The sequence below is a fragment of the Strigops habroptila genome, chromosome 1 (assembly GCF_004027225.2).
Source record: "Strigops habroptila isolate Jane chromosome 1, bStrHab1.2.pri, whole genome shotgun sequence".
Lineage (NCBI taxonomy): Eukaryota > Metazoa > Chordata > Aves > Psittaciformes > Psittacidae > Strigops > Strigops habroptila.
This window is the reverse complement of record NC_044277.2, coordinates 83,792,361-83,804,812: the sequence shown is the minus strand read 5'-3', so window position 1 is coordinate 83,804,812 and position 12,452 is coordinate 83,792,361. Positions and strand designations below refer to the sequence as shown.

The following is a 12,452-nucleotide window of genomic DNA, read 5'->3' as shown; positions in this document are numbered from 1 at the left end:
AAAGTCCTTTCCAATGCAAACCATTCTATGATTCCTTGAAAGAAACCTCAGACAATTTGATCAAATACACTTCACATTTTCAATGCCTATTATTAAGTATCTATTAATAATATATGCCGCACACTCCAGAAATAACTTTATCACACAAAGAATTTGCAGCCATTTTACCATGTCCAGTATCATGCACTGGCAGAAGTGAATTCTCCAATTGCTGTAGATGGTTTTTAAGGGTGGCAGTGAGGGGGCACTGCTGCCTAAGTTGAATAGAGGTATCTGATAAAAATATAGCTCTATTAAATACCTGATTAGCACAGACATCCTTCAATAGAGTTCTGTTTTATAATAGGCACAGGGGTGTAATTGCTCAGACACCATCGGTGTGGTAAAAGGAAGGGAACTTGAATGAACAAGTAAAAATTATGACGTGATGTGATGACATGTGATGCTGCTCCCAGATATGCTGCAAGCCTTGTAAAGTGATTTCCAATCTTTGTGTGAACACATAGCAGAGTACACAGATTAACAGCAGTTATTGTTTATATTGATCTTTGCTATCTTGTTTTCCATGGGGATAAGAATGGCTGTTCAGTGCCCTTGAGCAAAAGACTGCTCCTCATTTTCCCATGGTTATATGCAAAAGGTTATATGCCCTGCCAGGCCTCAAGCAGCTGAGTTTCAAGAGCACCTAGTATATTCATCATGAATAATGCATGTTGTGGCTTCTCAGACTGAAAGACTTGTAAAAACGCATGCTGTGCAGGAGGACACTTCAGGAATGGGCTGGAATCACTGACCAGTTCTCAGCAGTAAGGCATTACCACACCAGATCTACGAGAGTTCCTGTTTGGTTCTATGTATGGGCATGGATTTGCTTTCTGTTAAAACAATTCTGTATACAAAAGATACTAAAAAGACCTGACTGGGAAAGTTTTTGTATGTGAAAGTTTTTCACATACAAAATTTTTTGAATGTGAAAGTTTTTCACATTCAATTTCTCTTTTTTGGTCAAAATAAACATAGGCATATAATAATGTATTTGCTTTTCTCCATTAATTTAAAGAAAATCTTCACTTTTTCTCAAGTAGATCTTTAAGATTTTTATTATCGTTAATTATGTGTATAACAATAGCAGCCAGAAGCCTCCAAATTAGAGCCCAGTGCATAGGGCCCCGTTGTACAAACAGATGTTAAAAACCAGCCCCAGCTCCAAACTGACGGCAAATGAAATGATGAGGATAAAAAAGTCCCTTTGGATCCATGTCTAAGCAGCCAGGCAGAGACCCAGGGAACATGCAGCACACTCATGAGTGTGATATGGTTTCTTCACTTCTGAGTAGACTTTGTAGGAAATATGGATCTGTTGGAACATTGCATTTCCCATAAGGAAGTGGCCAAAGGGCCAAGATCATTATGACCCATTTCTTCATGCTTGTTGATGATCTTAGTTTCAATCCTTGCTCAGGAGGATCCTGAAATTCAGAGAGTGAAAAACGTGTCCTCACTGAGGACACCTAGTAAACTTCCATTGTCTTCTCTGAAACCAGGATTTTGAGCCTGCTCTCTCGTGGTGGATACAAACCAATGGAAGAAAAAAGCTGCAGAGGGAGAAGAAGACAGACTTGTGGCCAGGTAGTTTAGCCAGAGCTGAGCACAAGAATTCAGTCCTTCCTGCCCTGTAAGTGGCGCTGATATCCTGGATTAATGCTTTCCAGAAAAACATGAATGAAAAAATGAAGTGGGGAAGTATCTGCATCACCTTGCATCAAGGTGATGGTGGCTCTGCCTCCCTGTCCCTATTGCACCAATGCCTAGGGTATACAGAATTAGGCCAGCAGAGGCTAGAAGGAGGTTGTAAAGGATCCAGCAGGAAAGACAAAAGAATACCATGGATAAAAGAGCCTCAGTTACACACCTTCAAAGAGGCAGAGGCAGCCATCGCTGAATGGGACAACCTACCTGACTGGCTGAGCCTAGGCTAGGAGGGCCATGCAGAGGTGAAAGGGAGACCGGTTGTTCAGTGCCCTTTTTGCCAGCCACCCAAGAGAGACTTGAAATTTTGTACTGAACTTTACATCCCAGCTATATAAATAATGCAGAACTGTTCTCCTGAGAGGTGAAGGTGGCTAAGCCCATACTTTTGTTTTATGGATGAGGAGCTCATCATGACACAGTGGTCACCTTGTCAGCTTTATAGGTGCTCTTCACCTGCAGAGCAGTACTATTGCAAACAGAGCAGCTATGCAGTGAACCTCTCAACTTTAAAACCTCCTCAGGGAGGAGCCCTCCCTACCAGAGACCTCTTCCATCACACTATGTGAGAGATCCCTTTACTATCTGGCAGGATACACAGCACTGACCCTCCTGCAGGCTCAGACTGAAGATAGCCTCCTGCAGCACTCACTTGTGCAGGAGAATGTCAGAAAATTACCCCTTGTCAGGAAATCATTCAAAATATTATCTTTTCTCTTGAAAGTTCCTTGAGACTCTGTTCCCTTCACCTTTCTCTCAGTGGCTGCTGGAGGAGGCTGCAGGATACGGGACCTGAACCAAAGCCGGTTGAGTAGCTGAGACTCCCTTCTAACTACAACTACTATTATTCTTTGATCCCATTGCTTATCAGCTCTAATTGTGACAGTGGCTACACTCTGATTTCAGCTCAGACAGGCTGAGCTCTGGAAATAGCTTCATGCTACCTAAGTAAAGCTCTGCTTGCTAGTGGAAATGTCAGAGGGAATGACAGAATTGTTTGGGCAGATGAAGGCATGTGTGTTTCACCCTGATCAAATTCTCCATCACTGGGTAATCCCTCCCTCTCCTGTCACTCAGGAAATGACCACAGCTGGTTATCACAGACCCTTCCTCCACCTGCTAGCAGCTCTGTGTCTTAAACTTCCATGACATTATTCATGCAGCAGCATGCCAGCAGCATACTCTCACCTTCAGGGGTTTGGATTCCTCTGGCAAAGTGCAATACGGCAGAGGTGAATCAGGGTCCAAAACTATAAATGCTCTTTGCTCTGGATTTATCTGATACGTTTGTGAGGCATATCAGCTGCCTTTTGCCTGTCATTGGGAGCATGGGGCAGCATTACACCTATTCTTACCCACAAGGTAATAAGCGGCAGACCAGGATCTTGGCTCTGGGCCTGGTTTGAGACCAGAGCATCTGCTTCCTTGGGGAAAGATGGGAAGGGATGGCACCACCTGCCTGATCACCGCAAGGAGGCAAAGGTTGGCAGCGGCACTATGCGCAGTGCCAGACGTGGCTGCTGCTTCCTTCCACCACCAGAGGCATGGAGGAGGCCCAAGACCCAGCAGAATGGGTGCAGCTTAGTTGCAAAAAGGAAACCCTATGGCAGAGCTCAGGGGCCCCTTTCAGTTCACTCTCCACCATGCTATTCCCTCCCCGGGAGCGCCCCGCGCACCCGGCCAGCAACGTTTTCCTCCTCACCAAGTCCTGGGCTGCAAGGATCACCTCTCCTTTGCCACTTGCTGTGGAGAGGTGCCAGGGGGTGGGGGGCAGTGGGAGCCCAGCACCCTGTGAGGGAGAGGAGAAAGCCCTGCTGCTGCTTCTGCAAGGAGGGCAGTGTGCCCGCTTCACACGTGTGCCTGTCCCCACCAGTAACCTCCTCAGCGAGAGCACCACCACCGCTGCCACTTGTGCCACAAGCATCCTTCCCAGCTGTGAAATTTCCTGGGAGACCCCAGGGGCAGCAACCGTCTCCAAATCTGCCGCGACACCCGGGTTTCAGCAGCCCCACGGCAGCCCCACCAGCCCTTGCCGGTTGGCCTCAGTTCAACACCTTCTCCGAGAAGTGTCCCAGCTTCCCCTCCTCCTGCACGGGCCGCAAGGCCTGCCCGCGGCAGGACGGGCTCTGCTCCTGGCACAGGGGTCCGGCCGGCCACCGCGGCCCCCCGCTCCCTGCGGCCGGGCAGGAGCCCTGCTGCAGCTCCGCGCACTTCTCCTTGTAGTGCTGGGCATTGCCGGCAAACGTCTCGCAGCGGCTCAGGTTTTCCTCCTGCACCGGGCTGCCCACATTCTCTTCGCTTGGCCCCGAGGCCGTGGCACCCTCCTGGGAGTTCTGGCTAAGGTAGACAACAATGATGTCGCCCTTGAAGTTCATTACTTGTCCGCTTGAGATAAAAGTGGAGTTACTGTTTCCAGTCACATTTCCTGGGGAAGGAGGGGGGAGAAAAGAAGACACACGTGATTGATATTTTCCCCTCACAAGATGGACGCTCAGCACTGTGAACTTAATCCACAGTGGCTTTATTCTTGTTCCATTATTTTTTCCCCGTGACACAAGGATGCTCTTACAATCTATGCCTTCCAGTGGACCTTTTCATTATTTCCATTTTTGCCTCCTTAGGACGGAGTCAGTCACCCACAGGGAGCCTGACTAGAAGGCTTGGAAACATTTTCTCTCTCAGTTGTGCTCTTGGAAGCAAGAGTGAGAGCAGCAATCTCATGCCCCCCATGCTGCCCGATGCACAAGCTGCCTCCAAACTGCCTCTGCCCATGGTTTGTGAGGAGATGGTCATTATTTCTGAGATAATTTGCTTAGAGTCCCAGGCATCACATTGGGTTTTCTTTCCCCTTTGGTAAACAATCAATCGTACCGTGTGGGCTAGGTAGCAGGCTTATTGAATATATACTGAAAGACTTAACGTCAGACCATACAGTCACACAGTGTCCAAATGACTCGGAGCTTACACAATTATCTTATATTGTCCTGATCCTCCCTGTAGGTACACTCTGGTACTCATCTAGTGCCCTCGTGGATTTACCTGGATATATGCTGACTCCAGCGAAGAGATAGAGTCTATATTACAGCAACCTAACATAGTTACGTTTTCAGTCAATCTGCCTGTGGTTAGAGATTTGTCAGTATAAATTCAATCTTTCTACCATTCAGGGACTAAGTTGTTGACTCAAGTGATAGTAGGACCAGGCTTGGGAATTAATAGGCTTCCCTCAGAGGAGAAAGAAAATAACTGACAGCAAACTTTCAACCACAAACTAACAAACTTGTTAAAGTTTCAAAATCAAACTGAAGCAACCGAGTTAAAAAAAGAAAAATCTTCCTAGCCTATGAACACTCTTCCTAAGGAATGTTCTTCCTGCTGTGCTTCACTTAATTACTTGTGGATTGACGTGACAGCTTTGAGACATTTCGTGCCTTTCCTCCTTATAACCCTCAACACTTGAGACATTCCCTCTCATTTCAGCTAAGCATGGCCCAGCCCAGAGAAATGCTGTTTTTCTAGCAGCCACAGGTGATGTTTGCACATCAGCAATGGACACTGGGCTCCAGCTGTGTTGAGTGAGGACCCGTACCTGCTCATGACTGAGTCTGAGTAGCACTCAAGCATCTCTCTAATAGCCCCCCTCAAGCAATCCTATTTATTTCTGCTAAACCACTGCATTGCTAGCTCTCTGCTTTCTTTCCAAGTGTTGTTGGTTAACATGAGGTGTCAATAAGAGTTTTCTCTGCGGGAGCTTTTTCCCTGCCAGTTGCTTCCCCTGTGTTTGATTTGGTTCGGCTGTTTGCCATCAACAAAACTGTTAGGCATAATGAGAGTACAAAAACAACTTCTTGCCTTCATTCGGATGTCCTGTCACTTGCAAAAGGTACTGTGGAGAAGTTTACCAGTGCTCAGTACGAGGTCAAGAATTTAGAAATATATGTGACAGTGGGGGTGGGGGCAGATTAACACATTTATAATGTCTAGCTGAATGTGGCTGGCAAATCTTTGTTGCTTTCTGAAGGCACTGTGATGAAACAAAAGGATATTTGAGGCCCAAAACCACAGAAAATGGACACAAGAGCTTCCTGGACTGCACTAAGACACGTGCTTCCAACCTGGAAAGCATAAGGGACACGTTCAGAGGATAAGCAAAGGCATCGTTCTCTGCAAGGTTTCAGCCTTTTGATCTCTTCAGACTGCCTGATAGTAATTACAATGACAGATTAATTTTTGTGGTAATTATTCACTATGAACTGGAACAATGCAGGTGATTAATTTTCTCTGAGCCATCTGATGGCCTCTAGGTGGTAAGAACTGTTGCTGCCAAAATGGGCTGATTTGAGTTCTGGAAGCGAAAGGCTCTGCAAAACCATTACTACTTGTGAGTCACCTAAGTCTTCCTGCACCCATGCTTTATCTGTAGCCCTGCACATGACTTGAGGTGGTCATGAACTGACACTTCATGTTCTGACTGCCTTCAGGCTTGGGGGGTTTGAAAGAGCACTTGAAGGCTTACTCCGTCACTGGCAGTGACCCCTCTAAGTGGTACCTGTCCAAAGGTTTACGTTGGTCCTTTAGATTTGTTTCACAGGATGAATAGAGTTTGCAATTTCTGTTGTCATTTTGAGTGTTATGAAACTAAAACCAAAACTTCATGGAATTACCCGTGGCCTTTTTCTTCCCATTTTTTCAGCCGCCCACTTTTGTACTGTTCTGTCTTAGCACGACTGTGTGCAAAGCTTTGAGAAGCTTTGCAGAAAGTTATTTTGCATTCACGTTTATTCCATCTGGGCGCTGCACAGGGCCCAGCAAAATGACTGATGCTGTTGCAGCTCCACGTGCAGCCCCAGCGTGCTTCAGTGTGGAACCTATGGCTAAGCCCTATCCCACTCCTTGTGCAACCAGGCGCTGCCAGCAGGGCACGGCTGTTGTGTGTACAGAAAAATGCCTCTGCCAGCAAGCCACATGACCTGCAGATTGACTAACCCACACTCTCACGCTGCCCACAGCTTGGTCAGTACCTTCCAGCAATCGTGCCTAAAAAATGGCACATTAGGAAGACAGCATCTGTGCTCAGGTTTCACCAGATGGCACTGTAGCATATACGTACCTGAAGGCACAGACACAATTAAAATCCCATATAAAGAATTACGCTGCAGATCCAAGATGGCACTTTCTAGCACATTGCTTAAATCCAAGCTCCCCTGTTTGCCCTATTCTTCCTTAATATTTTTTTCTTCCTCTTCCTGTCAGATTTAGAAACAAAAGCAGTACTTCTGCAGTGCTAAATATGACTTGGCTTATTGACAGTTGTACCTCAGAGTCACCTTACGACAACAACAACAAAAGATAATCTGTTCTCTTTACCACTGCTGAATTTTGTGAAACTCTGTCAGGATTTCAGGAAACTGAAACGGCAGAAAGAGTATCTGCTCTCAGAAAGATTGAGACACGCACTTTCAGATTCCCACATGGCATGCGTGTTAAGAGAGGAAGGGCCTTCCGAAGTGCTGCTCTGGGGCTTTGGCAGACTGACAAGAATGTCTCCGTAAGAAACTTTAAAGCATAACATGGTTTTAAAGAAGAGCAACTGCTTACAACTGCTATGTGTATTACAGTAATACTTAGATGTCCCAGTCAAAAATAAGGTCTCATTATGCTTGGCAGTGCATCGACACAAATACAAATAAAGCATTGGACTTTAAGAGATTATAATCTGAAGTGACTAGTAACACATGACAGGCAGATTGCAGACTTCTATACTGAAAAAAAGTCTGAGGGAGGAAGGTTTCATCCTGAAAAGGCTCATAACTTCCCTTCCACCAGTTTTGCTTCAGTGATTTTTTTTCCCCTGCTTTCATATGACAATTTTGATGTATTTAATCAATTATTAAATTGGCAACAGTGTTTCAGTGTTGTTTAGGGGACAGAGCATGCAGAAACAATGTTTGTATGAAATTATTTTTAGGTGAATGCTTATATCATTGCAAATTAAACCAGAGAGAGAGCTAAAAGCACAAAATTGAACATAATCCTTTAGACCCAGTTGTGGCCACCATATTAGCAGCTCCAGCTGGAATTTCACTGACCACCATATAAATGTAACTGGACTTAAACCTAACGGCAAAAATGTGCATGCAGACTGTTGAATGGAAAAATCACCCTTCTGAGTGTTATGCATTCTTTCTTGACTCAGTCTCTAGGTTCCTATACTCTCCTCCTTCTCAGTTTTCGCCAATACACACATCTGCTATCACCAAACTACTTCAGTAACAAAATTGCCCGGCCTTTGCAGCGACAGCCAGAAGATGGGCTCTGCATTGCTGGTTAGATCAGGGCAGGACAATGGTCCTTCACAGTGCTCGTACTTATTGCAGAAATCATTACAAACCAATTGGCCTTACTATTTCAGGGTTTAGTTTGGGGTTTTTTTCAGATTAACTTCAGGGCAATTAAGTGAAAAGTCATAATTTCATTCTTTCCCCCTTTTCCTAAATCAGACTAATACTGAGCTAGCGGAGAGAATAATCCTATATGACTGTGTACGGGTCAAGCCTAATGGCCTTACCAGAAGCTGGAGGGAGGTCTGAAGTGCTGCTGTTTGTCCCTGAAGTGTTTCTGTTTGTCCCTGAAGTGCTTCTGCTTGTGTTCTGGTACTTCATGTTGGTACTATCTGAAGATGCATCTTCCATACCACCATCACTTGCTAGCGTGCTCTGACCAGCAGAGAGAAAATTCAAGCCACAGGTGCACTGTGCATAGGATCCAGTTTCTGGGGAGGTGGAGGCACTGTCAGCTGCAGTACAGGAGGGTTTTCTCCACTTTCTGGGAGATTCCCTGTACGAAATGCCACACCTCACACAGATCTTCTCTGAGTCAGAGTTTGTTGCACAACGATCTGTGTCTTTGTTGCCCGTTTCCTTCAGGCAACTGTGGGCATGTTGGCAAGATTTCTGAAGAAGTTTGTCCGTGGCAGTGTGTGCCCCATCTGTGAAAGGGTGAAAGCCTTGAGAGACTGATATATCCTCTGTGCTCCCAATCCCTGAAAAGTACTGATTTAAGCTGTCATTCTCCCCTGCCTCCATCGGTTCTGAAAATGACGACACGGTTTTACTGGCAGTCCGGCTCAGTAAGGGTAAATAATCAGCGGTATTGAGATCCTTATCCGTGTATTCATCTTCTGTGGGAACTGGTGGGAAATGGTCATCATCAGTCTCAGTTACCACAGAAAACTCTTGGAGGCTCCCTCCCGCCTCACAGGGTGCTGTGCTGGGGCTCCCATTCCTGCAAGGAGCTTGTCCACTGGTGCAGCATGAGTTTCCAGGGGCAGGAGAGCCAGTGGGGCCCAGGGGGCACATGCCTTCATAGGTCTGGGGGACAACAACATTCATGATGTTCATGGTAACAGATGTATCTCTGGGGGGCTCCTGAAAGAAGTTAAAAAGAAAAACATGTTTAATAAATAGATCAGCAGAAGATTATTTTTCTAGACAAAGGAAAAGGCAGATCTCAGTTCCTTCTCGGTGTGGAGCTGCTGAAGTTGAGGAACACCAGTATATTTGAGTCTTGAGGTGTAATTCCATTCTGCTGTGAAACTGTGACCAGTGACGCTGGGCTCAGCGGGTGTTCAGAAAAAAATCTGGAGGCCTCAGGGGCAATAACGTTTAATTTTAGGAGATGATTATTCCTCGTTCTTAAGAAGGCACTTAGGAGTTAATGAATCCAGAAGAGTCACTTCATTCTGTTGTTCCTTATGGACCATCAGTAAGACTTACCTAACAGCTTATAAGGGTTTGGAAACCCCCTATGTGTTTGGAAGGCTGTTGATCTGTGAGGGCCTTACTGGGAATAGAATCTTTATTATCAGTAATGATGGAAGAAAGAAACTGGGTTGATTCGGAGGGACCGAGACAAGCTAGAAGAAAAGAAGTCACGCGGGCAATGTTCCTTGAACCTAGAAAGTGTTAGGACGACAAATGCAAAGGCCCACGATGCCAGTCATGTTGCCACTACTTGTCAAAGTAAAGCTATATTTTTGGTTACAGCTCCAAAAAAAAAAAAAAAGGTTGGGAAATACTTCAAGGGTTCCCTTCAGTTCATGCAAGTTGTGCTGTAAAAACTGTTACTTGGAAACTGATACCTCTCATCTGTAGTGTCTGTTCAGATCTTCCAGGATAAAAGAGAAAGTGTAAATGCTGCCAGCTACTAATTGCTGTTGATTCACTCCTTTGTCCCAGAGGATCTGAGCAGCTGCCAAGGCAGGAGGTTGCACGAACAACTATGAGACAAAAGAGGAACTTCCTGCTCAGAAAGGTGGGTTTGTTTGATATGGGGGGTTTTTAATAATGGAATTTGAGTCTTTCAACAGCTAGACTCAAACTAAACCAGACAGAGCTCCTAGATGGAGTGGCGAGGAGAGCATGCACCTGGACACCTCAGTCCATGTGCACGGTGTGAAGCAGGCAGTGCACATGAATTTGAACCTGTGTCCCCATCTGAGTGTTTCAAGCATGGGATCTGTTGCTCTTCCAGAGCAAAATCTCGTACTTTTTTGACATGTGAATGGACAAGAAGGATTTCTGCGAGCACTAGAATTAAGGTGTCTCACAGCCAGTTTCTTTAGCTGATGGCTCTTGTGCTTACTGCCTTGCATGTCTGGCATTCTTGCCATTGCCCCAAGTCCAGGTTTCTCCCCTGCGGGCGCTCTGGTATGTAAAAAGGTGCAAACTCAGCTGAGGCTCTTCCTGCTCTTAGGATTTAGAAAGGCTGTCTGCTACACAGTCTCAGGTGTTCAGCAACTGGTGGGCTTAACTTTCTCCTCATAAATATTTAACCATCACAGAGATTTCTACAACTGTTAAAACTGGCTGAAACAAGAGAACAGGTTCAGAAGCTATTTGAGAATAGTGATTTCATATGCCTCACATTTACAGAAAACCAGACTGAAAAAGCCAAAGGAGGAATTCAAAACTTGTTTTCTAGCCAAATGTTAACGTGGAGTCTGCTTCAGAAGGGGTGTCAGGAATTCCGCAAGAAAAACATAAACCAAAGAGAAAATGCTAGTGGCTTTGACTTTACCTTTGTGCCTTTTATTTGGCTGCACACTTCGTTAGCCCAATTCTGTAGATCTGCTGTAGGGAAAACAAGAAGAGTAGCTGTTACATAGAGCAGGCACTGCAGTTAGCCACAAACCTAAACAGCCACAGTCATGCACAATCCACAATATCATATTAAATAAAAACCAGCGAGACTGTTTTTACTGACTGTTCAAGTGTCCCAGCATTGGTCTAGCTGAGGATTCATTGTAACTGGAACAGGGATATATTTCTGTGGAACAAATGTTTCCAAGCTCCTAAAATAGACCACAGTTAAACTGTGTTCCACATCAAATGGGGTTTCTTTCCTGGTCATATGTCACACCAAGCTATGACTGGCCCAATACCGACCCGCTTGCAGCCGTATGGTCTATTTCAAGAGAAGTCACATGGATGGCCAAAAGGCCATTCTCAGACAGGAGTGAGGAGCCTGGGGAGAAGAGGGTAAGCCACTGAAACCACAGGATGGCAGGCTCAAATGCAGTCTATTCCACTTAATCAGGGTGTACTTAATGAGGAAATTCATTTAATTGGAGTATCTCCCAAGGAAAAGTTTTAAGTTCAACACACTTTATGGTAAAGGCTGCCACTTAATAGAGTTATCAATTCTTCTTGTTTTATGTTTATACTTTCAGAAGATTTTGTAGGGCTTGGGTCTCATGTATGCTTGCTGGGTTTGTATGTCTGAAGATAGATCAGCTATGTAGCCACTGCCAGTTCCCAGCAATGACTCTGTTCCTCTGATGTTGAGCCTGCACGTTTACCATCAGTTTCCTGTCTCTTCAAGCAGGCAGAGCTTCTTCCTGAGCCTACAAGCCTCTTGGGCTCTGGTTAGCAGAACTGACCACCCAAAGGCAATGAAGGACTCTCACTGCAGAGCAGCAGGGCAATAGAAATGTCAAATAAAAAGCACTCCCCCCTAACCTGCTTTGCATCATATTTGGTTTGCATGAAGAGTCACCATTTCCTCCAGCCCATCCCAGGAATTCCAGATTTAGCACAACCCATGTTTAGTGTGGCAGAGGCACCCTATTTCTAAAACACAGGCTGAAATATACTTTACAAGAGAGGGTTGCTGTCTTCCCTTCCACTGTTCCCAAAACATTTCATACATTGCTAGGGCTTGGGAAAGGAGATGATGGGAAAACTACACAAGGAAAAGCATTCCATGTTTAGGAGGAGAAAAGAAAATGTGAAGAGAACAATACGGGTATGTCCTTAACTAGGGAGATTCAGGGCTTAACACAGAGTTGAGTAACTCTCAAAGGTATTTCCACTGAGTTAATAATCTATTGAGGAGTACCCCAGTGTCATCCAGTATGCCTTTGATGAAATTTTTCTGATTTTCTATTTTTACTGTTTATTCTATTTCCTTCTAGTATTTCTTCCATACCCTATCAGAACCTCAGCTAAAAACATTGCCTCCCTCATGTTTCCAAATACACAACAGGCCTTGGTCTTGAAATCCATATTTTAACCTGTCCAGATGTAGATTTCAGGGGAGGAGGGAGAGTGGGAAGAAGGAGACAGGAGGTGGTGAAAGCCCTCTGTGTCTGTGCCTGCTTCCCTTTGGCCAAGGGCTCTTCTGTGCCACGTGGTGCAGAGCAG

The 12,452-nt window shown here is 45.3% G+C and overlaps 1 protein-coding gene across 1 annotated transcript in view; it reads right to left on the bottom strand.

Moving 5' to 3' along the window:
* Positions 1 to 1,084: 1,084 nt before the first annotated feature.
* The window catches only part of TNFRSF11A (TNF receptor superfamily member 11a), a 28,798-nt gene continuing 17,430 nt past the window's right edge, over positions 1,085 to 12,452 (bottom strand). The window contains exons 8-10 of the mRNA XM_030507048.1: positions 10,828 to 10,880; positions 8,318 to 9,176; positions 1,085 to 4,174 (exon numbers count right to left, since the gene is read on the bottom strand). Coding sequence (XP_030362908.1) covers positions 3,792 to 4,174; positions 8,318 to 9,176; positions 10,828 to 10,880 — 1,295 coding nt within the window. The 3' untranslated portion in view covers positions 1,085 to 3,791. The remainder of the gene's footprint in view (positions 4,175 to 8,317; positions 9,177 to 10,827; positions 10,881 to 12,452) is intronic.